A 24,196-nucleotide genomic window follows, 5' to 3' on the forward strand; every position below is an offset into this window, starting at 1 on the left:
ACAGTCAGACTCTCACTTTCCGGATGGAGAGATTTATCTGGAGAGGGTTTTTTAATTTTATTTAATTTTAATGATTGATGACGAGCCGTAATGAAAACTAAGGGAAATGAAATAGGAGAAACGAGGCTGTTTTTAAAATGTAAGGAGGAGAAAGTTCAGATAATTGGGTGAAAATGTAAGAAAATAATAATAAAAATAAAGAATTACTCCAGTAAAGTTTAGATAACCAACATTTCTACTTATGTAAGATAATGAAGTATTTGTACTTTATTACATTATCATGATTTGATGCTTTGTTTGTTTATTTGAGCTATTTTGTATGTTTCTGTGAGAAGTGCTGTATGAATAAACTTTACTTATTTATTTACTTACTTACTTATTTTTTAATAAACTATATATTTAATACTATTATCTTAAAAGTTAACTTATTAACTTAATATAATAAATAATATTTAAATGTACAATAAAATACAACCTACAGACAAACTAGCGCTACGTTTTATGCTATGCTAACTAGCATAACAGTGCTTCACAACTCCGTTTGGAACGGCACAAAAACATGGCCGCGGTAAGTGCACTTCCTTTCAAGTGCCCCATATTAACAGAAACATGCCAATTGGGACGCACCGGAGGTCACATGAGCATGAAGTCACATCACAGCCAATCAAAACCACGGGAAATGTGAGGCGGAGCGGTGACGCGACGTGGCGTGTTCAAATACACGTGGTAGTGTGTTTCGCAGTGGACAGTTAGTTAACTTAGCTAGCCGGCTGGCACTAGTTTGATAGTGTTTGATGGTTTTTCGCTTATTTTAAAAGTTAAAATGTTAAAGTTTGTTTATTTATGTTCTGCTTTCGCTACTTTCTGCTTTACGCTGAAGTTTCTCGGGGATCCCTCCAAGTGCGGAGCGGTCTAAGTTCACTAGTTAGGGAGCTAGCTAGCTAGTGTATGTGGAGCAGAGGAGCCAGGGATCTAGTGGGTGAGTTGAAATGCTTCCTTCACCGGCGGTTTTTCAGTTCCCCTGGGAAATAAACACCGATCTGGTGAAAGATGGAGCATCAGTGCGGACGTTTGGCAGGTAAATGATCCTTGGTTAAATCACACAAGGCCCAAATGTGACCTCCCCTACAAAAATCCCCAGTAAACACTGTCACACACTGTATTGAACACCCCATTATCACACCTCAACATCCTGTGAATTAATCATAATATCAAACTGATCCAGTTCTTTAATATTAATTTCATCATTTGTACAGTTTCCATCATATCCAAACAATCCACCTGGAGATCTAGCTTAACAACCCTCATACAGGTTTCTGCTCCAGTCCAGTTCTAACACGCCCCCCTTCAGTCAGCCAGGACCCTCTGAAGATCAGATGGATCATGTGGGTGGATTAAGGATTCAAAGTCTTGGAAGTCTGGACTTGGTGTCTATTTGGGAGCAGGGTTGGAGACCCCACTGAGCTGATGTTTATATCTGCACTGGAGTCTGCCACGTATTTCAGCCCCATCGGGCCTGGTGGTTTGAGGTCCTACAAGACCCTTGTGGTCCTACAACCCTTTATGATGTTAATGATGTGGTTTAAAAAACCTGTAGCTGTAGCATGGCTGACCCTTTGACCTGACCCCAGCTTTCTAAGCTGGGATATGTGAGTGCTCTTTATCGGGTGTATCGAGTTTATTATTGTGTTTATTTCTTATATAAAGAAATGCATGACCACTGACCTGTGTTTCCCCCCAGACTTACAAGTTACCTCCCAGAGGAATCCAGAGCCGTTCTGACGTCCCATCATGGCTCTGTGCAGCACCAGGTGTCGGTGCAGACAGCGTTTGTCGAGCCTTTTCATCCAATAATTGGCGCGCAGTACATCACACTTGGAGAGATTGACAAAGCAGAGGGTCAGGCTGCGTCTTCAGGAGCATCTTTTACTGAATGCACTTCATTCTTTGTTTATTTTGATCATTTTATTTTATAATAAGTTATTATAATAAGTTGTTGCTTGGTCTTTCAGGGTGCGGGGAAGCTACTCTGCGTGCTCGGGTCTTGAACTGTGTGGACGGAGTTAATGCTGCGCTGCTGCAGAAGGCCATAAACCAGCAGAGGGACTTTTTCAAGGAGCGGGACAACCCGGCTGGTGCACAGTAGCCTCGGTTTTGCCCAATGCAGTGGAGTCTGAAGCAGCACCGGAGATCGCCGGCTCCACCCATGAGATGTTACAGACTACCTATCTTGCTCTCTCTGGATGGAAAGGATGGTCCCTGACAGATGGGCCCTCCCAGCACTGGTGGCATTGTGTAAAAGGGGGGTGGGCAATTGGCATATCATAATTCTCCCAAAATTCTAATCAATCAAGACAAATGAGACTAACAATTTAATCTGGGATCTGTTCCAATACGCTAAGGCCTTCCCTCCCTATGTGTATCAGTGAGCTTTGGGCACCCATGCCCCTGACTCTGGTTCACTGGTTGACCTTCCTTTCAGCACTTTTGTTAAGAACTGCACACCAGGAATACCCACAAGCTCTGCTCTGATGTTTTGGAGATGTTCTGACCCGGTCATCATCTAGAACATCACAGTTTGGTTCTTAGCAAAGTGGCTCAGATTCTTCCCCTTGCCCATTTTTCCTTCTTCATCACCTTCAAGAGCTGACTCTTCCCCGTTTCTTCACCTGCTGCCTGATATGTAGATCCCACCTCTTGACAGGAGCCCCTGGAACCCGACGGTCAGTGTTATTCACTTCAGCTGCCAGTGCCAGTTTTAATGGGCTGAGCCCTGCCATCAGCAGCCGGAGCCTGAGAGAGCACAATTGGCTTTGCTCTCTCCGGGTGGGTAGACGGCTTTCTGAGTACTAATGAGTGGGTTGAGTGAGTACTCAAAAAAAAAGTGTTATGGCTGATCGGTTATCAATCATTGACAGTATTGATTATCAGTGCAGCCCTACAATTCATATAACACAATAGGTGTGATGATGTAGGTGAAGAAGGTGAGAGGATCTGTACTTTCTGTTCTTGTTGCTGGTAAACAATGACTTCATATGTTCTGTTCTTCATACCTGACTGTGTTTACAATAATAATCATGTAAATATATGTATTTAGGTATTGAATATAATAACAGCATTATGTTGGATGGGCTGACTGTTTTCTGTGGTTTCAAGGGTTTATAAACACCAAAACAAGCAAAAATATATTGTGTAATAAAGCACGGCGGGAGACGTTTCAGTACCTCAGCATTTAACTTTATTTCATTTATTGCTAAACATTAAACATTAAATAGTTATCGGAGTAAATCAGAGAAACAAATGCACATAAAGCCCATCATCCCACATAAAATAAAACTTTAAAGGATAATGACATTTTCATAAACGTTGCTTTCTTTGGATGAACCTTGTTTTTATATTAGATATATATTTTTTATGCTTTTATTATTTTTCCACACAGAAATGAAGTAAACACGTATCTCAGCAGCGGCGGTAAACGCCTTTAAAGGACTGTTATTTATCCAGAAAATAAAATGTTAAAATCAGAAAGCCAGTGCATATCAGTTTTGCACAATTACCATAATGCTAATGCGTCCCTGTAAGCTGGTCCTGATTCTGTGTAGCTCTGTGTTTACCAGTCTTAATGTGGTGTGAATTGGCAGCGTTTTCCTGAGATGTACCCTTAACTGAGCATAGAATAAAGCTAGAAGATTAACATTTATGGTTTCCACTGAGCTGGTGAATCTACACTATATGGACAAAAGTATTGGGACACCTGCTCATGCATTGGTTCTCCTGAAATCAAGGGTTGCTTTTGTTGGAGTAACTGTTTCTACTGTCCAGGAAAGAAGACTTTCTACTGTCTGCGTGCATTTGCATTCTTTAAAAGGGGTGTCCACAAACATTTGGACGTATAGTGTAGCTTCTTGTGTCTTGGCTGTAAACATGTCTAGGAGTAACTGCTGTAAGGCGATGATCTGTGGCTGTAATATGAAGGGATGTAGACAGCGTCCCTGGAGGAGGCCGGAAGCATCGGAAGCCCCGACTGTGGGTCTGTCTTGCAGAGCGCCATCGCTTGCTTGTAGTTTACCTTCTGCTTTGTGACTGGGTCCGTCAAGTCCTTGGAGTGGTTTGCCTCTTCCTGAAGCGCTCTCATCATCGCGCTGTCGATCATTTTGGCTTTAACTGCGTCCACGATGTCCACTCGGCCTGATTGGTTGGGGTCGATCAGTCCTCCGGTCAGGTACTGGGCCTCCATGTAGCGCATAGCCGTGTCTTTGGGCATCCACCCTTTCTGGACGGCTTCCCCGATCGAGAGGCGTTCTCTGGTTACCGGATCCTCAACGCCGCTGAAGGCTTTCTGAGCGTTGAGCAAGCGCTGCAGTTGGCTGGACTCGATCAGGCCGCGATCTGCTGCTTTATGGACTGAGTATCTTTCCCTGTTCACGGTATCTACGATACCACCGGTGGCTGCCTGTGCCTCCAGCAACCTTTGGGCAGTGGTGGTGTCGATCATCTTTCGGGTCATGGCCATTCGTACCGAAAGGTTCGTGTTGGTGTCTTTGTCGTAGACCCCGCAAATAGGAAGCTGCGAGTCAAGGGAAGCGGGGATGTTGTTGGTGTAGGATGGCTTCTGGCTGGAAATCTTCTGGCTGGTGGATGATGTGATGGATGGTGGTTTCTTCCTTTCCCCAGCCACGAGGAGAGCAAACTCCGAGATGGGAATCTTGCCGTCTTTGTACTGCTGTAGTTCAGACGGAGTGATCTTGCCTTCTTTGAGGGCGTTCTTGATGGAGTACTGCTTGCCGCTCTTACGATCCTGCAAGATGGTCGTCTCCCCGTCAGGTCCCATTTTTGTGATCTCCTCCCAGTCACACTCAAGCTCCTGCAAATGCATGTACTGGGTGCGATCGATGAGCCCTTGAATGTAGGCATCATACGGTGCCATGTCTTTACCAGTATCAGGATCCAGGATGGTGATTCTGGTGGAGACGTTCTTCTCCTGAGTGCGAGTTTCTAAGGCAGTTTCCTCCTTCTTCAAGCTGTTCTGAAGCTCCATGATGGTGTTCTCTCGTTTGTGAACCCTGTCCTTCTCATCCAGGATTTCTCTCTCCAGACGCTGGACGTCTGACTCCATCTTGATGCTCTTTTGTCTGTTCATTTGACTTCGTTCACTCAGTAGCCTGGACTGCTGCTGGAACGAGAAGCTGATGTCTTTCTGTTCCGTCTCCATCGTCCTCAGCTCTTGTTGGAGGTCCTGTTTTTCCTTAAGAAGGGCGTCCCTGTGGAGTACAAGGTTGGTCTCCTCCTGAGAGGTTGTCGTTCTTCTGCTTTGCAGTCGCTGCATCTTGTCAGTGAGCCGACGGAGTTCGTCCTCCAGGTCCAGTCTGGCGTTTTTCTGTTGGAGCACCAGGTCTCTAAGGTGAGAGCGTTCGGCCTCCACCTTTTGGTCTTTCTCCACCCTGACCACCTCTTTGTAGACTGTCCTTTCGTAGGACTTCTCCTTCTGCAGGATTTCAATCTGGAGTTTCACATTCCTAACGTCCCTCTCCAAGCGCATGACGTCGTTGCTCTCCCTGTCAAAATCTGTCCTGAGACCACCGGTCAGTTTCTCCAGTTTTGGGTCCCTCTCTACCTTAAGAACCTCCTCTGTAACGATGTACTCCTGCACCGGAGGCGGGGCATTTTCCAGCTCATTGATGCGAGACTTGATTTGTGCCAGCTCAGCCTCCACCTGTATCCTTTTTTGCCTTTCTTCGCTTTCCTTAATAGTCCTCTCCTTATCCTCGATCAGGGCTAGGAGTCGCTGAACCTCTTGGTCTGCCTTTCTGCGATTGTTCACCTCCTCATCCAGGTTCCTATCGAGCCTGTCGAGCTCCATAAGCTGCCTGGGGTCTTTCTCCAACCGCAGCACCTCTTGAACTACCACCTTCTCCTCTGGCCTTTGTCTCTCCAGCTGTATGTATTTATTCTGGAGATCATAAACCATTTCCTCGATGGTTCGTCGCATCTGCGCCTCGTCGCGTACCTCCTTCCTTAGGCGGTCTGCCTCCTTCTCCAAGAGTGGATCGTTGATGTGCTTGACGACATCTGTAGTGACCACCTTAGTCTCTACCTTGGACTTTTCTGCCTTCAGGTCGTCCCGCTCTCTCTTTAGATGACTGAGTTTATCTTGGGAGGCATTGTAGGTTCTCTCCAGGCCATAGATTTGCTCTCTAAGCTTCTGGATCTCTCGGACTATTTCAGGACTGCGTTCCTCTTTAACCACCTCTTGTACCACATCTTTGTACTCGATTTTGGGCTTCTGAGCGTAGACAGCATCCAGGTCAATCCTGACCAAAGTGATTTGCCTTTCAAAATCCGAACATTGCCTAGTGACATCCTGCAGTTCACCTCTCAGTCGTCCAATCTCCCTTTCGGTCTCTGGGGAAACCCTGTAGAGCTCATTGACAATCTCCTTCACGTCCACCTTTGGTTTCAGCTGTTCAAGTTGAACGTACCGTGACTGAAGTTCACTCAGTTCCCGACTGAGGATGTTATTCTGGTGTCTCTCTTCGTCGATGTTGTATCGAAGCTTTGTGGAGTCGTTGATGAGCACGGGGTCTTTTTCAACTGTCTTCACCTCCTTGGTCACAATCTTGGGCTGTAAGGTAGGGATGAGTCTCTCGAGAGAGCTGATCTGGCCCCTGGTCTGCACAATGTCGTTGTTTAGAGTCCTGGACCTCTCGCCCTCATCTTCAATCTCCATCCTGAACGACCTGACCGCCTTTACCATCTCAGGATCCTTCTCTACTTTAATGACGTCCTTCTGTACCACCTTCTCTCGGATGGTGGGTCGCTTTTGCTCCAGGATGGTCACCTCTGTTTTCAGTTGAACTTCTTCGGTATCTTTCAGTTTCACCTCACCCCTCAGTCTGCTTATCTCGTTCCTTAGCTTTGAAGCCTCCACGTCCAACTGAGGGTCTCTTTCATAGTTGGTAATCTCCCTGGTCACCAGCTTTGGCTTGGCGTTCTTAAGATCGGTTTCCAGAGTAGTGATCCTTCTACTGAGCACCTCGATCTCACTTTGGGTTCTGGTGCGTTTCAGGGCCTCCTCGTGGAGTGTTTTCTGAAACTCCTCCAGATCTGACTCAAGTTTTGGGTCACGGTAGTATTGCAGGACCTCTTTCTCTTCTAGGCGTTCAACACCTTTTCTGCTTCTCAGGGACAACATTCTGTCCTTGAAGGTCCTAATCTCAGATTCAGCCTGGGCACGTCTGGCCATTTCCTCATTAAGCTGCTTCTGTAGGCCATCAACCTCTACTTTGTTTCTTTGCTGCTGTTGTTGCACCTGCTGCTGCTGCTGCTGCACTACGGCTACCTTCTCCTCGTTCTGTAGAAAGGAGGCAAGGAAACACCATAATTACCGAATTACGTTTTGTCTGCCTTTACTATCAGAATCAGTACTGGCCAGCATTTAGATGGCGTTGCACGAGGATGACGGGGCTATAGATACCTGCGGGTTGTGTGACAGGATTCATATGCTATGCTAACTCAACCTTCCAACAGGCTGTTTAATGTGATTACCCAAACATCCAAAGAAGTGGACCTACGCCAACCAAACGTCTAGACCCATACTTCTGTTCTTACTATTTTGGGGAGGGGAAACTCAGGTAAGAAGCTCTAGTGAAGCTCTAGGCACAATAAATGGTTGTAAGACTGCCAGGTAAGACGTTAGCATAGGAGCCAACCTAAGAGCATCACAAGCACCTGGCGTGTCCGGAGCTCCACCGGAGCTTCATAACCGAGCCATTTCTCTGGGTTAGGATGCTTCGCAGAACAGTACGAACAGACGTATGGACATTTGGGTGGACGTAGCGTTCCCATTGCTGTCATGAAAAATGAGGTGAATACCTGAGCAAGGACGTTCTTCGCCAAGTCCATTTGGTTGAGAAGTTGCTCATTGGCAGCTGCCGTGTTGGCGTAGCGGTTCACCAGAGCCTTTTCCTATAGCACAAAACAGAAAAAGCATACGCAAAGTAAATTCATCAGACCGGGGAACGTCACTTGCTGTTATTACAACTCTTAGATTTCAGCTGGTCTCACCTGTTTTGCCACAGAGTCCGCCAAGGTGGATGTGGGCATCTTCTTAGCATCTGTTGCATCAGGGGTTTTGACAGTAGCCTTGTACTTGTCAGAGTTAAGCTCATAATCCTGCCCAGCAACACAACATAGGTTAGATGTTTAGGTAACAAAGGCTCGATCACACACATTTTGTTAGAAATGTAACCTACATTGAGAAGATCCTGCAAGTCCTGGGAGAGGTCAACCACCCTTTCCACATCATCGCCTTTCCTCCGGACGTCCTCCACCACCCTCTACAGGAAAAAACGAAAGCAGTTGGTGTTCAGATCCCGTTTATTAGACACATGTAGGTCCTGCATGCTGGTGTGGATGTAAATCTGCTGACCTCCTGAGAAGTCTGCTTGGCGTTGACTTGGGATAAGCTATCCTTGGGACTGATCTTGTTGTTGGGCAGGTTATCCAAGAAGGCACTCAGCGATTGGCTGGCATTCTGGAAGTCTTGATTTTTATTGGCCACCCCTTGCAGAAGACGCTCCCTGCAAAGCAAAACAAACATGAGGACGAATTTCTGACCATCATGTAATCATCGTAAACATCACTGCTTATGATGCACTAAATGGACAAAAGTATTGGGACATCTGCTCATTCATTGTTACTTCTGAAATCAAGGGTATTAAAAAAGAGGCTGATCCTGCATCCAGCGCCAAGAGCGTTAGTGAGGTCGGGATGTTGGATGACCACCAACTCATTCCAAAAGTATTGGATGGAGCTACACCACCATCATTCCAGAGACCACCGTTCTTCCACTGCTCCACATCTCAATGCTGGAATGGGGGGCTTTATACCCCTCTACTAGCCCACACCTGGCATGGTTTAGGCATGCTGTCCAAAAGCTTCACGTTTTTCTCAAGGACTAGACAACCTGGATGTGTGTCTGCACATCTGAATGCATTCATTAGACGGGGTGTCCACAAACATTTGGACTTTTGTCAGACAACAGTAGATGTTATCAGAATGATAGCTACATCGACCCGGCCCACATACCTCTCAGATAGCTGGTTGTTGACATTAGCGTAGCGGCTATGCAGGCCTTTAACAGTAGCTTCCTGTCTTCGGATATCGGGACAGTACTCTTGATATCCCTGCTGAAGGGAACTGCACAGCTTCTCTGTGGCCTCCAGGTCCTTGCTTAGCTTCTGCATCTCAGGCTGGGCAGCATTCACATCCTTCTTCAGGTTCTGGTTGAGGATCAAGCCAAGCCAAGATGGCTAAAGTAAGTAACCGTGGTCTCAAAAATTTCAAAGGTCTCCTGAGTGTACAGCCTAATTCAGCCTACCTGCAGGTCCTGCGTGCGGTTCTGGATGGCATTCGGGGCATCTGAAATAGCGCTGTCTTTACTCAGCTGCTTCTCAAAGCCAGACACGATTCCATCGACTTTCTTGATTTGGTTTTCCAAGTTCATGGACGCAGTAGCCCTGCAACAGCACACAATCGTCAGGAAATAGGACAAGACTGCTAACCTCACCTTGTTGCTTCTTTTTGTGGGTGATGTCCTACTTCTTGGTGTAGAGGTCATTGAGGGCAGCGAGGCTGTCTTGCTTGTTTTTGGCCTGGTTGAGTTTCTGAGGCAGAGCCGATGACAATGGGCCGTTGGAGTCCTGGGACACCAGCGGTTCCAGATGTTTCTGTGCAGCTGCCTTCTGCTGCTCCAACTGCCGCAGAGCTGCAGCAGCTTTCTGCAGGAAGACCAGAAGCCGAGTATTGGGCCGGTTACTCAAAGGCCAGTAACAACGCATTACAAGCATTTACCAAAAAAGGCTAAAGTACAGAAACGGGCGAGTCCATCAGACCCTGTTACTGAGGTCTACCATTACTCCCACCTCTTGTTCCTTCAAGCGATTGGCGAGATCTCTAGCAGGATCGGCCCGGTCCAGTGGAGCTCTCATGCGGTTCTGGATGTCCTGTTCGGCTAACGCCAGGTCCTTGTCCAACTGATCCAGACGTCCAGCCAGTTCTGCAGTTTTTGGGTTCCCAGGAGCTGTAGCCACCGGAGCTGAAGTACAAACACATGATGGGAATTTGATAACATTAGATGCACTATATGTCCAAATGTTTGTGGACGCCCCTTGCAATGAATGCAGCCATTGCTGAAACCGATGTGAATAGTAGCAAACCAGATGTGCCCTATTGGCTCCATGCTGCCTAATGCCAGGTGTGGGCTAGGGGAGGGGTATTAAGCCCCCCAGCAGCATTGAGCTGTGGAGCAGTGGAAGAACTGTGATGGCGGAGCTCCCTCTAATACTTTTAGGACGAGTTGGGGAGTTGGGGATGATCAGGTGGGTTGGTGATCATTGTATGTGTGTGTGTGTGTGTGTGTGTGTGTGTGTGTGTGTGTGTGTGTGTGTGCATGTATGCTATCATGGGTGTAGGGTGTGTGTGTGTGTGTGGTACTCACCTGCTTTCTGTACCCTTGAAGGCTCAGGTGTTTGACTTTTTAATGAGGTCCTCAGCGCTGCACGCCTTTTCTTCAGCTCCTCCAGCTCTTTACCCAGCCTGTACAGAAACACACACACACACACACACACACACACCGGAATCAGTAGCTGCTGCCAACTTACACTCTTCAATGTCCTAATGATGTGAAGGCCTATTTACATGCTGCATTCTTTCAAATTGCGTTTAAACCATATGGACAAAAGTATTGGGACATTACTTCTGTCCCAATTCTGCTTGTTGTTGGAGTAACTGTCTCGACTGTCCAGGGAAGAAGGCTTTCCACTAGACTTCAGAGGAGCATTACTGTGTGTATTTGATTGCATTCAGAGCGTTAGTGAGGTCAGGATGTTGGATGATGATGATGATGATCACCACCTCACCTTATCCATAACTCCCAAACCCATCCCAAAACTATTGGATGGAGCTCCACCATCATCATTCCAGAGAACACAGTTCTTCCACTGCTCCACAGCTCCTCAATGCTGGAGGGGCTTTATACCACCCCTCTAGCCCACGCCTGGCATTATGCAGCATGGTGCCAATAGGCTCATGATGATCTGCTTCAGAGAGTCCTATTCTATTGGCAGTACTTCTCTACCGAATGCATTCATCAGATATGTCCACAAGCATCACTCCAGGTGCATTCAAAAGACTTACAGATCCACTTTGCCAATGGCATCAGGATCAGGTGGAGGAATCAGGAAGCACACGCCAGGAATGCCCTTGGTCGCCCCGTCACTGGTCAGCACCTCCCAGTTAGCGGGGTTGGTGTTGGACTTAAGGGTGAATCTCTCCCCTCGAGAAATGGAGGCCTGAAAACAACATCATAGAGGTTTAGAATTAGAAATGCAACATTTGACTCCTAAAAATTCATAAAAATCCTCAGACTGTGTTTACATGTTGCCCGTGTGTGTGTGTGTGTGTGTGTGTGTGTGCGCATTTGCACATCTGTGTCAGCAATGGGTGCAACTTAAAGTAGCTGAATGCATTCATTAGAAGGGGTGTCCACAAACTTTTGGACTAATAGTTAACCCTTACAACCAGGTGAGATGTTCCTGTGTTCCAATAACCAATAAATGATCAATATATTACACCATGTTTCTCCACAATGGAGGTCCGGATCTTGGACATAAGCATAAGCAGGCCTCTGAACCAATCACAAGGCTCCTGTGGTTTGTTCCGCCCCCACACAGCTTGTTCATACTATGCCCTTAATAAGGCCCAGTGCAGCTGCACGTTTGTCCCCCTCCTGGCATGATTTGGTACTGCAAGGCCATGCGTGCCATGTGAAAGCTTGATTGTTGTTAATTGGTTGGTCATGTGAGGTGTTCCTGCTCGAGGGGAATGAAACCCAATGTGGATCAGAGATGTTCTGTGAAGGCGGGGGTTACCTTGGGCGTGTTCCAGTCACACAGCGACTCTACAGTGGTGGCTCTGCTGGGAGCAATGCGGCGGAGTTTGAGTGGAGCGATGGTGGTGCTGCGTTTCCTCAGATCGGCCAAAAGCTGCTCGCTGCGCTGGATGGGCCGCTCGTCCGCCTTGGAGGGAAAGAGAGTAATTAGTATGTGTCCTTATTAAGGAAAGGTGGCTGATACACTATATGGACAAAAATATTGGGACATCCTCCAAAATCAAGGGTATTGTGAGGATTTGGTCCTACTTGTCCCAACTGACTCCAGTGTCACTGCTGCTGGGGGGCTTTATACCCCTCCTCTAGTCCACGCCTGGCATTAGGCAGCATAGTGCCAATAGGCTCATGATGTTTATCTGCTCCAGAGAGTCCTATTCTATTGGCAATACTTCTCTACAGGGACTAGACAAGCTGTATGTGTATGTGTGCATTTGCACATCTGTGTCAGCAATAAGTGCAACTTAAAACAGCTGAATGCATTCCTTAGAAAGTCCACAAGTGTGTGTCCACAAACATTTGGACATGTAGTGTAAGCTGAACTTTCATTGGAAGGGGTTCGAATCGTACCTCTAGCTGCAGCTGGATCTCTGTGTTGGTCTTGTTAGCGAGAGCTTTGGGGTCCACTGAGGAGCTGAAGCCAGACAAGGATTCGGACAGCATCTCAGCATCCAGCTGGTACTGTTGATACAGGAGGAGGTCAGAGGTTAAATGGGCCACAGGTTTGATGGTTTCATAGATGTTTTGAGTGTATAAATGAATATATTCAGTGTGTGGAGTGTGTTTAGTGTATACACACACACACACACACACACACACACACACACACCATTTTATTGTACACACAAAGGGTTCGGTGAGTGATGCTACAGACCAGTGCAGTACCTTCCTACTCCAACTTGAATCTAACCAAAACACACCCCACTCAGCCAATCAAGCAATTGCCTCCTTCAGAATCCGATTATTCTGATCAGTAGGGTTGGAACCTTACATTATAAGAAGGTCCTTTAAGCATAAAAAGGTTCTTCACACTTCTCATGTACGTCTGTTCAAAGGTTTTTTAGAGAGTTGAACTCTGATGTGGACACAGACTGTAGGTATTTTATGTGTAGATTGGCGAGTCATGCTCTGAAAGGCTGGAGTACGCTCAATAAAACAGAAATGCTGCACCTGGAATCCGGTCATGCCTGTCATTAGGCAGCGTGGGTATGGTCATTTGACCTTGTGGCCTTTAGAGTGCTTTTCAGTGTGACCCCGTGGCATGACAGTATTTCAGCTGCTCAGGCCTGGCTGAGTTTCAGCTTGGCCGCGGGACTCTCAGCTGACTCACATGGAGGACTCCTCCCGTATCCTCTTACCTTTTTGTACTCCTGCACATTGTCCAGGTGGGCCTCCTGGCAGATGCAGAGGTTCAGGAATTTCTCCCATTCGCTCCTCAGTGCATCTCTCTGGGCCTGCAGCATGAAAATGAAATTAAATTAAAATGTAAATTAAAATGAATATTAAAATTACAATTAAAATAAAATAAAATGTAAATTAAATGTATATTAAAATAAAATAAAGTAAAATACAATACAATTAAATTAAATGACATTTAATTTAGTTTAATTAATTAAATTAATTTTTATTAAATAAAATGTATTAATTTAATACATTTAAAATGTAAATTAAAATGTATATTACTATTAACATACAACAATATAAAATAAAAGTAAATTAAATTTAATTAAAATTTAAATTAAAATGTATATTAAATTTACCATTAAAATTTTATAAAATAAAAGTAAATAAATTAAATTAAATGACATTTCATTTAATTTTATTTAATTTAAGCATTAAGATCAAAGAGTGATGCTTGATTAGAGCATTAAAATCAAGCATAACAAAACAAATGTATCAAACTAAAACAAACACAAAAAATTTTAAACAGAAAAAACAAAAAAGCAAAATAATAAAACAAACAAAAAAATATATATATACACACAACACCAAAAGACCAAAAACAAACTAAAACAAACAAATATGAAAGCTCCACTCCGCAGTTTGTCTGACCTGTATGGCGTTTGTAGCGGGGTGTTTGAGCTCTATCAGGCGGTCTCCATCGTCCTGCAGTTTGTTGACCTCGCTCTCGTGAGACAGAAGACTGTTGTTTTTAAAGTTCTGCAACAAAACCACAGAGCAACCTTCAGAACCACTGAACTGTGAGCTGATTACTCCGATATTAAATTCACGGCTTCTGTGACGGGTTCTGTCGCTCTGAGAGCGAGGTACTGAAGTCTGGACCCTCATACAGATCCTTTAAAGGGTTAAAGGCTGTGTCTGGAAGCAGACGTGATGAGGCCGTGTGTTTCTGACCGGTTCTGTGTGACTGCCTTCTCACCTCATAGCGCCGCCGGACGTCAGGCGGGTCCACCATGCGGTCACTCCAGTCCTGTTGGAGGATCTTGGCCTGCTCTTCACTGAGGTAGGACACTTCTTTAGTGCAGCCCTGCATGTAGTCGTACAGGCTGTTCAGGTAGTGACGCCGCCACTTTGAGTTATCCTGCAGCAGAACAGTACATGAGCTTGGGTCTTATACTTTTCCACAGAGTATTTGCAGCCTTATGCAAAAGTTTGTGCACCCCCAATCGATATACTAGTATATGATAAAAATAACAATATACTAAATATGTTGTCATACTTTTTTTGTTCAATCTACTACATTTAGCAAATACATAGAGGGTGAAGAAAATGCTCAGAGATAAGCAATTCAATTCATGTTGAGAAAGTGTCAACTTTTGCATAAGATTGTACATATTAAAAATATTTTACATCATTTTTTTATTTCTTTCACTGAATTTGGAAAACACAAACAGTTCTTTATAGTGTCAGAATTTTGATGATGAATGGACCAATAGAAACGCAGAAATGTGGAATAACACTTTCAATGAATCCAGTGTTTATAATGCATTATATGGCATACATAATACCAAATAATCACTGTCATAAGCCTGTATAATTACTCATAAGCACTTGTAGCGACATGCATAACGTTTTATAAAGTGTCAATTTTGAAATGTTAATTATATTACTTGAAATGAATATATTTAATATTCCTATTGTTTTGTATGATAACATATGTATGATATTGCGTTCTACTATATTTTATTAGATTAGATAATTTTTCTTTGTATAATAATTTCTTTACATTTTTATTTATTTTACATTATTGAAAAACTGACAAAACTATCTATCAACACACACACAATAAAAAAAAATTATTAATTATAAAAAACTTTATAATATCATTTTTCTAAAACACAGCATATATTATTACATTATTATTTCTATTATTTGCATATATTATTATATTATTATATCTTTTTAATGTTTTTTTTTTACAGAATGTAACATAAAATTACAATTAATTAATTTATTTTATATATAAAATAAATACATATATATATTTTAATTTATTTTAGTTAAATGTATTTTATTTTGTATTTTGTTGAGAAATCAGTATCTTACCAAGAGGTTGCTGTACTGCTTCTTGGCGGCAGCGTACTCCTCCTGTAATAAGAAAAACAGTTTTCTATATATCAATATTTTCAAGCACCCAGTCTACCATCACCTTATAGTCAGTAGTGCTGATCTGACACTGAGCTTTAATATTAATGATGGACTCACTGCTGACCTGAGAGCTGGTGCTTCCTGGACTGAGCATTGTGTTGTAGGCCTCGATCTCCTTGTGTAGAATATTATGGGCTGCAATCTGTTTCTCCAGTTCAGCCATGGTGGGCCCATATGCCTCAGAGTTGGCCTCTTTCTGCAAGACAAAGACACACACACACATGTTTGGTGAGTGGAACATGTAGAAGCCCATTGAGAAGCAGCAGCATGGAAATGCATCAATCTCCAACACCTTAACTCAGAACCTTTGGCCTTTGGGCTGCGTGGTTCAGATTCAGGGGGAACGGATGAGTTTGAGCGGGCTAAAATGCTAAGCTGTGGGTTTTCCCAGCCTGGGAGTGAAGAGTGCATCTCGTGCTTAGTTACCTGTTTCTGGTTGAACACCTGGGCCCAGTTGATTCGTGGCTGCAGGCCCACCTCATTCATGGGCTCGTAGACCTCGCGGTAGAACGAGCAGTCCTTCAGCCAGCGCTCATGGAGACGGCTCACGCTGGCAAAGAGAAATCGAATCAATCAATCAGGACGACTGCAGCAATATTTTGACCACTGATTCTATTAATGAGCTTTTATTCTGGCCCAATAAGATGTTGGGGGTGGGGTTAGCACGCATTAGACGTTTTAGGTGCTGTGCGATGGTCTATGTAGTTGCTGTTGTATTGTATTTCATGTATTTAAGGCTCAATTTCTGAGGCTTCCACTCACATTAGCTTAAAGAACTACAAAGAACTACAAATCCCAGTTTCATTCGGCTGCCTGAGAGCTGCTATCAGTCAGATATTGTAGTTCTGGAGCTGGTAAACACCTCCAACATCTATGTCACTCACTCATTCTCGATCTCTCCGGCCTGTGGGTGAGTCATTTTCTTGGCTTTGTCCAAATCCAGGAAAAGATCCTTCAGGAGCCCCTCAGCTTCAGACAGGTGGTCGGCCGTCTCCTTCTGGTGCTTGAGGGGCTGTTTCTTCTTCTCATTTTCTGCATCCTGAAAGACAAAGAGACATGTTAAAAAATAGAAACTGACATTCAGTCTGTGGTAAATTCCTCAGGTTAATACGTAAACACAAGATTTGATTTGATGCACTATGTTTTTTTAAGCCTGAATGTGTTCGCCTTGTGTTCAGGTGGACCACGGGACCAGTTCAGACCATGCTGAAACATAAGATAAGTGGGAGGAGACTGTATGACTGTAAGTTGGGGGGGGGGGATCTCTGAGATCTCTGAGATCTCTGGGCTGGAGTTTTGGCAGGTTCTGCTTTGAGCTAGAAGGCCAGACCCCCTCTGATGTGGGGCAGGCTTGTCTTGTTGTCTTGTCTTGTTGTGATAAGTGGAGCTAGGACTGAGTTAAAGGGAAGTGATGAGTTAAAGATGTTAAATTGGAAAGAGGAGGAGCTTCAGTCTGGTTCCGCCTCCCAAAGTTCAGTAATGCCCATTCATCTCCATTAAATGTGTTCATCATGAGCACAGCTAACATGCAGAGGTTTAACAACGTATATATTTTCAGATATCAAAAATTAATTAAATGTTTGATATTTTGTGTTTAAAATGTTAGAAATTATTTTTATTTTTTTAATTAAATTATTATAAAATATTTTAGATGAATTACTGTAATGCAAGGATTTTCTTCAGAATCCATTTTTATCTTATATCTAATTTAGTTTTAAATAAAAAGTCCAATAATTTCAGCATGGGTTCATGCCTAACCTAAGCCCCTCCCACTCCCCACCCATTGTGCTCTGATAGATAAAGAGAGAGAGAGAGAGTGCGGAAAAGAGAGAGAGAGAGAGAGAGAGAGAGAGAGAGAGAGAGAGAGAGAGGAAAAGTGAATGTTTTCCTCACAATGATCAGCAGCTCCTCGGCTCTCAGGACGTCTTTTTCCACCGTGTCAGCATGCTTCTGCATGCGCGCGATCACCAAGGCCAGGTCACTCGCCTGGGACCTGCAGGGATTGAGGTGAAAAGTTACGGTCGGCTAAATGCACATTAGCATTATTTACAAGATCCACAATAAACAGAATGGCATTTCCTTTAAACACAGAACTTTCCCATTAGCATGTTTACTGGCTACAGGGGTCAAGGTCACAGGCAGGATTCAACCAGGTCAGCCTCTGAGCCCAGCGCAACACATGAGCACCCAGTAATAGCATGCTGTGTTATATAGGATTTGTGATGAATGAACCCCATACAGTTTTCCATTAGGAGTTTTACAAACCCATAGGATTTTTGGGTGGTCAGAAATCCTAAGTGGGCCTGCTAATGGCCTTGAGAACATGATCACACTGTTTAATATCACTGCATCCTTAAATTTATTACAACCTGGTATAATAATTATGGAATGTGCATTATTATTATTATTATTATTATTATCATTATTATTATTATTATTATTATTATTATTATACCTGGGATTCACTGAAAACACAGTAACATATGTATAAACATATATTTAGCATATATGAAATTGGCCAATATATATTAAAATATATTTATACTATTTATACAATAATATATTTTTACTAATATACGTATTAATAATATTCATATATACAATATTTTACATATTTATTTTAGTTCTCTTTTTAAAAAACAAGACTAAATATAAAACCTTTACTGTGTGTCTGAACCTATGAAACTAAATTTTGCCGTGTTTAATGTAGCTAAATTTGCTAATACAGAACTTTAAAATCTGCCTGTGTGTAATATTTACTCATATATTTTAAATGATACATGTATTTTATAAAGTGCTATCAAGCTATCAAAATGTTTAATCACGATTAATTCTGATTAATCATACGGTAAAACGCTAGCGATGTTTCAACAACAAACTGGCTGGAGGAATCTGATTTACTTGTTTGGCTTTTTATTTATTTGGGTTTGCATCAGTTTAATCCATCTTACACTCTCTTTTTAAGAAACATGCAGTAAATCAGTGTTCTTTAAGCACTGACGATATCCACGATACCCTCATAAAAACATCACCATAACCATAAATGTATCACGATACGATCAAATATTGTCATATTGCCCAGCTCTACTTTATAGCTGTATTTTATGTTACAGTAAAATTAAAAAGGGCATGTCTGGTAAAGCTTATAGCAGTAGATTAAGGCCTTTATCAGGGCTAGTGTGTGTGTGTGTGTGTGTGTGTGAAAACCGGTCTGTAACAGATGACAGAACTGAGGCCTCTAACAGGTTTGGTACTGACAGGCCAAGCCTGAATGTGGACGTTTGGGTGGGAACACAGTGTCAACAGATTGATATCTGTGTCCTAGAACTCAATGAATATCTGTCATTCCTGTCAACTTCGGCCTCCCTCTCTCTCAGTTTTACATCTCGATGTTCTACGTTAGGCATCCTTGAACATTCCCCTGAAGAACAAAACCTGCTGAGAGATTAATGACTGAAGCCCCATCATCCCTCGTCTCTTTATCTTGTCCAGTGCTTATAAAAACAGACCTGGAGTCTTAGCATTTCCTATCTCCCTCTTATTTGGTCTGCAAGTAGAAGGCCAACCTTGCTGAAGTTTCTTCAGTGACCTTTTAACCCTGCATGTCTAACGACAGGCTAATGGCCGACATGAGTCCAAGTCAGCTACACTTACTACACCCTCGCCTTGAGCCAAACCCCCTAACGACACCAGAAACCAAAGCCAGATGCTGGAGAGATAGAGTCGATAAGAGGTTCTGTGATACGCATCCCTTTCATCGCGTCATTCTGGTCAGAGAACCGTACCTTTTGTTCTGCACTAACAATGCTAACAATGCTAACAATGCTAGCAGTGCTAGGCACCCCTACACACCGAAGCCCTTGACATGCTTCCGAACTCAGCCTGGACTCAGTACTGAGGGAAAGCCCTGCTCTCCTGAGAGTACTAAGTCCTGAGACTGTATGGACAAAAGTATTGGGACACCTGCCCATTCACTGTTTCTTCTGAAATCAAGGCTATTAAAAAGAGCTGATCCTGCTTTTGTTGGAGTAACTGTCTCTACAGTGCAGGGAAGAAGACTTTCTACTAGATTTAGCAGCATTGCTGTGAGGATTTGATTGCATTCAGCTTAACACAGTTCACAGCTCAATGCTGGGGGGCTTTATACCCCTGTTTATCTGCTCCAGAGAGTCCTATTATACTGGCAATACTTCTCAAATATATGCTAACATCCAAATCTCCAGAAATCTCCATCTGAGTTGTTGTTTTTCTCATTCTTGCTCTGTTTGACTCCCAACCTTCAAGCAAACAGGACTGTGATTTGCTAGGAGCTTTACTCCTCAATGCTATCTGGACAATGGTCGCATTGATGTTGAGCTGACTCACTCAAACAGTGCATTTGTCTGCATTCTATTCATTTGTTGATGTTGCGCAACTCAACAGACAACCGCAATAATTATCCAGAAATGATGTGAGCAAGGCTTGGGCGTGGGTCAATACTGGCCTTTGTATTCTGCGACAATTATACTCGGACATAAATGTAGCTAATCGAACAGGGTATGTCGTAATTGGACAGCGCCGATGATGCCTTATTGCCCGTTTTAGCTTTTGCAGTCCATTAAATTTGTCTTTCTCAGGCTGGAAATAAGCCCAGTTCCTTAAAACTGAGAATTTCCATTCGCAGTGCCCTGAGAGGTCAGATCTAGGCCCTGAATGTTAAGGCTGAAGGAACAGAACACTGAAAAATCCAAACTGGGGAGACCCAATCCAATCCTAAACTCCTTAAACTGTAGGCTTAAGATTATTATACTGCCTATTACATACTATAAATGATCCAGTAACTACTGCACATACATTAGACGGATGCTGTGGTTCTGAGGTTATTAGAGACTTTAACAAAACACCTGAAAAAAATCCTGAGAAAAATTAAAGCTATTATATTAAAGGGTCCAATTAACCTTAATTAACCCTTAAACAGCCTAAAATTCCAATTACTAAAGAACAGCCCCACCAGTTTGTACAGAGGTCCCTGTAGGTACTGAGTAAAAGTACCCCTGTCAGTCACAGGCCCTTAGAATCGCCCTAACCTCCAGCCCTCACCGCCCGTGCCCACACCAACATGCACAGAGTCACGCTACTCTTGTGCAGCTACCCATCTCTTCAGGTCACCGCCGACCTTCACAGTTCACCAGTCCAGTACATATAACAGATTCCATTCATGGATCAGTTTGGGTCCAAAAGATATATACGCTATATGTCCACATGTTTGTGGACACCCCTTCTAATGAATGTATTCAGTTCCAGCATCCATTGCTGGCACAGATGTGTAAATGTCTAGTAAATGTCTCGTCCCTGTAGAGAAGTACTGCCAATACAATAGGACTATGTGGGGGAGATAAAGAAACATGAACCCATTGGCCCGTTGGCTATGTGAGCTAGAGGGGTGTTGAGTGGTGTCTGCAGGGTAAGGGGTAATTAGGACTGGGGAATGCCTTTCAAGACTAGAAACTTCCAAAAATGCTGCTTTTGCATTAGCATGACTAAGAGCCGGGCCAACACCCAGTGGAGGAACGGGTGGAACCGTCCTGACAGGGACTCTATATGTGCAGTTGTATTGTTCTGTAATGGTGGGCGATATGGAATAAATTTAATATCATGATATTTTTGAACATTGATGAAACTACACAATAAAAAAAAGGCCTAAATTATTTATTTATTTATTTATTTAAATAATTTAAATCGTTTATTTAATTATTTAATTATTTAAATAATGGCAATAATGATCTATTTAAGAGGATATCTGAATCACTTATGATATTAAAGATGCACCACTTAAAAAAATAGGTCCTTCAAGGGTTCATTAGTAAAGGCACTGGTTCTATGTAGAACCATATGAAGGCATGAATTGTTCTTTACCTGGCTAAATGGGTTTTCATATATTAGGAAAACATCTACTATAATTATTTAAATAACTTCAAGAAATATTGGTTCTATACATCAGCAAATAAGTTATTATTATTATTATTATTATTATTATTATTATAGTCAAAGAACCCTTTTTAATACTACAGAACCATTTTCAGAGTGAATTGTTCTAAAGGAAATGATTTGGATTCACAAAAAGAGTTCATTTAAGAGCCATTCATGAAAAGCTTCTTTAGAGCAGAGGTTCTCAAACAGGCCCTAAGGGACCCCTAGATGGTCCACATTGCTGCTCAGTTCCTGTGCTACGAGTTAGGTTGGAGAAAGAATGTGGACTGTCTGGGGGCCCCAAGGTCAGTGGGATCGGACTGTTCTACCGCTAGGGTGGCACCTTGACGTTTTCTGTGTTTACAAAGCAAAGCCAGATCAGACCCACAACACACTAACACGGTCACTTAGTTAGGGTTCGAGAGAAAGAGACTCATCGCTGACTGACGGTTCTACACAGTAAATAGAGTTCCTTTAGCACTGATCAGTTTCACACAATCCTGTAGAGCATGTCTACTGTCACATATTCAGTATCTACTCATTATTTAGTATCTAATCATTATTCAGTATCTACTATGAATGATTCGATATTTAGTAATTATGCAGTATTTAGTAATTATTCAGTATCTACTAATTATTCAGTATCAACTAATCATTATGCTAAGAATGAATCAGTATCTACTAATGATTCAGTATTTACTAATTATTCAGTATTTACTAATGATTCAGTATCTACTAATGATTCAGTAGCAACTAATCATTGTGCTGAGAATGATTCAGTACCTACTAATTATTCAGTATCTACTATGAATGATTCAATATTTACTTATTATTCAGTATTTACTAATGATTCAGTATCAAATAATCATTCTACTAAGAATGATTCAGTATTCAGCGCTTTTGGTTCTCCAAGAGTTCTGTGAAAAGTCCAAGACACCTTTGGAGGCATTGGTGCAAAACCAAGATGGTTCTTCATAGAACCTTAAAAATGAGCTCTGTTATGTTTTACAAGTCCAAGAACCCTTTGGATGCATTGGTGGAAAACCCTATGTAGACGGTTCTTTACAGAACCTATAAAAAATAGGTCAATAAATGGATTCCACCATCGTTTCCCAGTCAGAGAACCCTTTTTGCTGTAATCTTAGGCCCTGAGTGTCTCCGTAAGGTTGCAGGTGCAGTAAGACGGAGTATACATGACACACATCTGAGCTGCGGAACCTGACCGAGTTTAGCCTCCACCTGGGCTCCGGTTACCACCAAAACCTCAGAGAGCAGAATCACTGACACACTTACTTGGTTATCTTTGTGGAGCCTTTGAGGGTCCCATCCTTGATGGTGTCTTTCTTCTTGAACATCCTGCAGCTTTGGCTAAGGTCACCTTTCACTGTGTGTGTGCTTCTCTCAGCCTCACAGCTGGCCTCAGATCCCCCTGGTCACACACTCCTGGGCTTGCTCTCGTGCTGCCGCTCCTTCTCCCTGTCTTTCATATGCACACACACACGCTCTGTGCGGCTCTCTGAAGGTGTGTGTGTGCCCCCTGAAGTGTCACTGGTGTTAAAAGTGGAGATGTTTGTTTGTCGCTGCTCCGCCCTGGAGGAACAGGTGTCGGCCGACACCCAGGCGTGCTGAGCGACCGGGCGGACCTGTTCCACGCTCCCATTTCTCTCTCTCACTGTCACACACACACACACACACACACACACACACACACACACACACACACACACATAGTCTGTCATTCATCCTCTTTCCTCTATTACTTACTGTTGTCCAGGAAACCACTGACCATTGTTATTATTTTGTCTGCTGAAATGATCCATGAGATACCCAGAGTGACCAAGCTGGGCATTCTCAGAAAACAGCCTCAAGCCAAAAATAAAAACCTTGTATCTCCAAAATAGTAACTTTTAATGGAAATGAAAAATCCTTCATAACTTTTAATGGAAGTCAAACTAAAAATATTATGATAAAAATATTTTTTTTATGAATCCAAATAATTTTGGATCATTTCTATTGGTCCATTTGTCATGGAATTCTGATACAGTGTAAAGAACAGCTGACAGATTCCCATTAGGTAAAAGATTAATTAATAACAAAAAAAATGGAAATCCAAAAATTGGACAGCAAATATATAAATAATATATTTATATAATTATATAGTATGCAGTTTATATATGCATGACAATAAATACATGTGTTAAAGCGTAAAGTAAACAAGTTTCTACAGACATTTTTAAAACATTTTGTACACTTTATACATAACTTGTAGTTGTTTTCTAAATTTAACATAGCAAGAAAAGGGTTAGTTAATAAATATGTTGTAATAATTCAAATTGAATAATGTAATGATTTTGATTTGATATAATATAGCTAATGGTTCCCCAATTTGGTAAAAAAAAATATTTAAAAAATGTTTTTAAAATTATTTTAATGTCTCTTTTCTGTTTATTACAGCATTTAACAATAAAGTTTAATATTATAAACAAAAGCATCCTGATCTAACGCTCTAGCTACATGCTAATGTGGTAGCCCCAAGCTAACATGCTAATACAATAACACAGTTCAGAGTATTATTGCTTAATTTTAAAATACGTTGTCCTACGACGGTACAAAGATTATAAAAAGCTAATTTAGGACAAGAAAAGGTATTTTTAGACTTTTATCTCTGAATCTAATGGTAAAGGGAACTGA

At 42.6% G+C, this 24,196-nt stretch overlaps 2 protein-coding genes across 2 annotated transcripts; one reads left to right on the forward strand and one right to left on the reverse strand.

The window, feature by feature from the left end:
• The first annotated feature begins 734 nt into the window (after window positions 1-734).
• Window positions 735-3,482, forward strand: ten1 (TEN1 subunit of CST complex). The gene is made up of 3 exons (XM_072682792.1): window positions 735-1,078; window positions 1,742-1,899; window positions 2,013-3,482. The coding sequence occupies exons 1-3, from the start codon at window positions 990-992 to the stop codon at window positions 2,144-2,146; spliced, it is 381 nt and encodes a 126-aa protein (XP_072538893.1). The 5' UTR covers window positions 735-989; the 3' UTR covers window positions 2,147-3,482.
• A 446-nt stretch (window positions 3,483-3,928) lies between these two features.
• Window positions 3,929-22,860, reverse strand: evpla (envoplakin a). Its single transcript, XM_072682793.1, has 22 exons — window positions 22,799-22,860; window positions 17,450-17,549; window positions 16,441-16,595; window positions 15,983-16,106; window positions 15,621-15,752; window positions 15,455-15,496; window positions 14,328-14,489; window positions 14,000-14,107; window positions 13,306-13,401; window positions 12,518-12,628; window positions 11,931-12,077; window positions 11,197-11,351; window positions 10,499-10,596; window positions 9,924-10,096; window positions 9,601-9,779; window positions 9,380-9,518; window positions 9,088-9,281; window positions 8,429-8,579; window positions 8,253-8,336; window positions 8,065-8,172; window positions 7,873-7,965; window positions 3,929-7,351 (listed from the first exon to the last, which is right to left on the reverse strand). Exons 1-22 carry the CDS (start codon window positions 22,858-22,860, stop codon window positions 3,929-3,931), a joined length of 6,036 nt encoding a protein of 2,011 aa, XP_072538894.1.
• Window positions 22,861-24,196: the final 1,336 nt, after the last annotated feature.

The sequence above is a fragment of the Salminus brasiliensis genome, chromosome 7 (assembly GCF_030463535.1).
Source record: "Salminus brasiliensis chromosome 7, fSalBra1.hap2, whole genome shotgun sequence".
Lineage (NCBI taxonomy): Eukaryota > Metazoa > Chordata > Actinopteri > Characiformes > Bryconidae > Salminus > Salminus brasiliensis.

Coding starts and splice junctions, on each gene's coding strand:
- ten1 (XM_072682792.1), top strand. CDS start 990: ATGCTTCCTTCACCGGCGGTTTTTCAGTTCCCCTGGGAAATAAACACC. Junction 1,079..1,741: donor TCAGTGCGGACGTTTGGCAG/GTAAATGATCCT, acceptor GTTTCCCCCCAG/ACTTACAAGTTACCTCCCAG. Junction 1,900..2,012: donor AGAGATTGACAAAGCAGAGG/GTCAGGCTGCGT, acceptor TTGGTCTTTCAG/GGTGCGGGGAAGCTACTCTG.
- evpla (XM_072682793.1), bottom strand. CDS start 22,860: ATGTTCAAGAAGAAAGACACCATCAAGGATGGGACCCTCAAAGGCTCC. Junction 11,352..11,930: donor GTGACTGGAACACGCCCAAG/GTAACCCCCGCC, acceptor TGTTGTTTTCAG/GCCTCCATTTCTCGAGGGGA. Junction 8,337..8,428: donor CCAAGCAGACTTCTCAGGAG/GTCAGCAGATTT, acceptor TTTTTCCTGTAG/AGGGTGGTGGAGGACGTCCG.